Genomic DNA, 1,744 nt, shown 5'->3' with positions numbered 1-1,744 from the left:
ATTAGCTTGTTTTTATAGATTTTTTTTTTTTTCATTTTGTTGCTACCACAAATTAACCAATTGGCCTATTTTTTGAAGGCAAAAAGGTTTGTGGAGAGTGATTTGCAAGCGACATTCATTAATATTAAATTGCTCGGAGTAACAATCGAGAAAGTGTTTCAACTAGAGAAAGGGTGTAGTAGACCAAGTGATGAAGTAATTAGAAATTGAAAGAGTCTTATTGGCTAACTTATGTGCTGCTTGATTAGCCTCACAAGGTACCTAGAGTGTGAGTCAATTCATTGAGTGAGGAACCCAAAGAGTTTAACGTTCAACTGAAATCAGCAGTTGGTTGTGCAAATAACACCAAGACAAATTATGTTGATGTATTGGAATCTTTTAAAGATTTTCAGAAAAATCTTTGTTAGAATATCTAGTGTTGGACAGCTGGCTATCTAACCTAACCACATGTCATTCACCACTTGTGTCAAATTAGTTAGTCAGTTACTCTACTGACTCGAAATGTATTTATAAATAACTCATTTCGTTCAATACATCTTGCGATGAGTTTGCACTTTGTTTTCTCTGTCTTAATTTTTACATGGTATCAGAGCCTGTAATTCCTTCTGCTGTTGCTTTTAGTTGCTGTTCCTTTTTCTTGCCGTTGCTCCCGCTGTTGTTTCCCAACCATGGTATCAACACTGATAGTGACATCAACAGCGGTGATGGCCATGGAATTTGATCCAACTTCTCTTTATTACCTACACCCATCCGATAACCCAGGGATTATTCTTATATCCTTTCCTTTGATTGGACATAATTATCTGACATGGCAATGGGCCATGCGAAATGCACTGAGAGCAAAGAATAAATACTGGTTTGTGGATGAATCTTTATTACGACCACCAAGATCATCACCAGACGAGAATGCCTGGGTTAAAGGTAATTCAATGGTGGTTTATTGGTTGTTTAACTCTTTGGCCAAAGAAATCCACGAGAGTGTAGACTTCATTGACTCGGCTTCTGAAATCTCGAAAGAGTTAAAAGAAAGATTTGCACAGAGCAATATCCCATCGCTCCATCAGCTAAACGGGACTTGGCGATGTTACAACAAGGAGACCTAACCGTAGCAGGATATTTCAAAAAACTCAAAGGGTTGTTGGATGAACACGGAAGTCTCACCGATCTCCCTAAGTGCACTTGTGAAGCCTTGAAATATTTCATTGTTGATCATGAGAAAGAAAAACTCCACCAATTCTTGATGGGTTTAAATGAATCTTTCAACATTATTCGATTGAACATTCTGGGATCGGATCCATTACCGAGTTTGAACGAGGCATATTCCCTTGTAATCCAAAAAGAGCCGCCCAACCCTGAATCTACTGTATTGAATATTGTATCGAGATTCATGCCTCGAGACTCTGAGAATCGCAGTCATTCAAAGTATATTTGCGATCACTGCAAGAAAACTGGGCACACAAGGGAGAAATTTTACAAGCTTGTAGGTTACCTTACCGGATGGGAGAAACGTAAACCAAATCGCTCTACAAAGCCTGGCAAGGTTCCCCAACAGAGTTAATGTGCTAATGTAGACACCAATGATGAATCACCTATCACTGGTCTGACCATCCAACAATATAATTAGTTGATGGGTCTTTTGAGCAAAGAGAACCATGAATCAGTTGCACATGTGAATCTTTCTAGTAAGCACTCCACTGTTTCCATTGGATGGATCCTAGATAGTGGTGCCTCTGACCACATGGTT

At 39.0% G+C, this 1,744-nt stretch overlaps 1 protein-coding gene across 1 annotated transcript; it reads left to right on the top strand.

Annotated features, from left to right (window-relative positions):
- Positions 1-704: 704 nt before the first annotated feature.
- LOC148790461 (uncharacterized) lies at positions 705-1,558 on the top strand. The gene is made up of 2 exons (XM_088892306.1): positions 705-921; positions 1,041-1,558. The coding sequence occupies exons 1-2, from the start codon at positions 705-707 to the stop codon at positions 1,556-1,558; spliced, it is 735 nt and encodes a 244-aa protein (XP_088748432.1).
- The last annotated feature ends 186 nt before the right edge of the window (positions 1,559-1,744 follow it).

This window comes from Nelumbo nucifera, chromosome 7, assembly GCF_055504915.1.
Source record: "Nelumbo nucifera cultivar China Antique chromosome 7, China Antique-T2T, whole genome shotgun sequence".
NCBI classification, from domain to species: domain Eukaryota; kingdom Viridiplantae; phylum Streptophyta; class Magnoliopsida; order Proteales; family Nelumbonaceae; genus Nelumbo; species Nelumbo nucifera.
The sequence above is the reverse complement of the archived record's forward strand: the minus strand, read 5'-3'. Positions and strand labels throughout refer to the sequence as shown.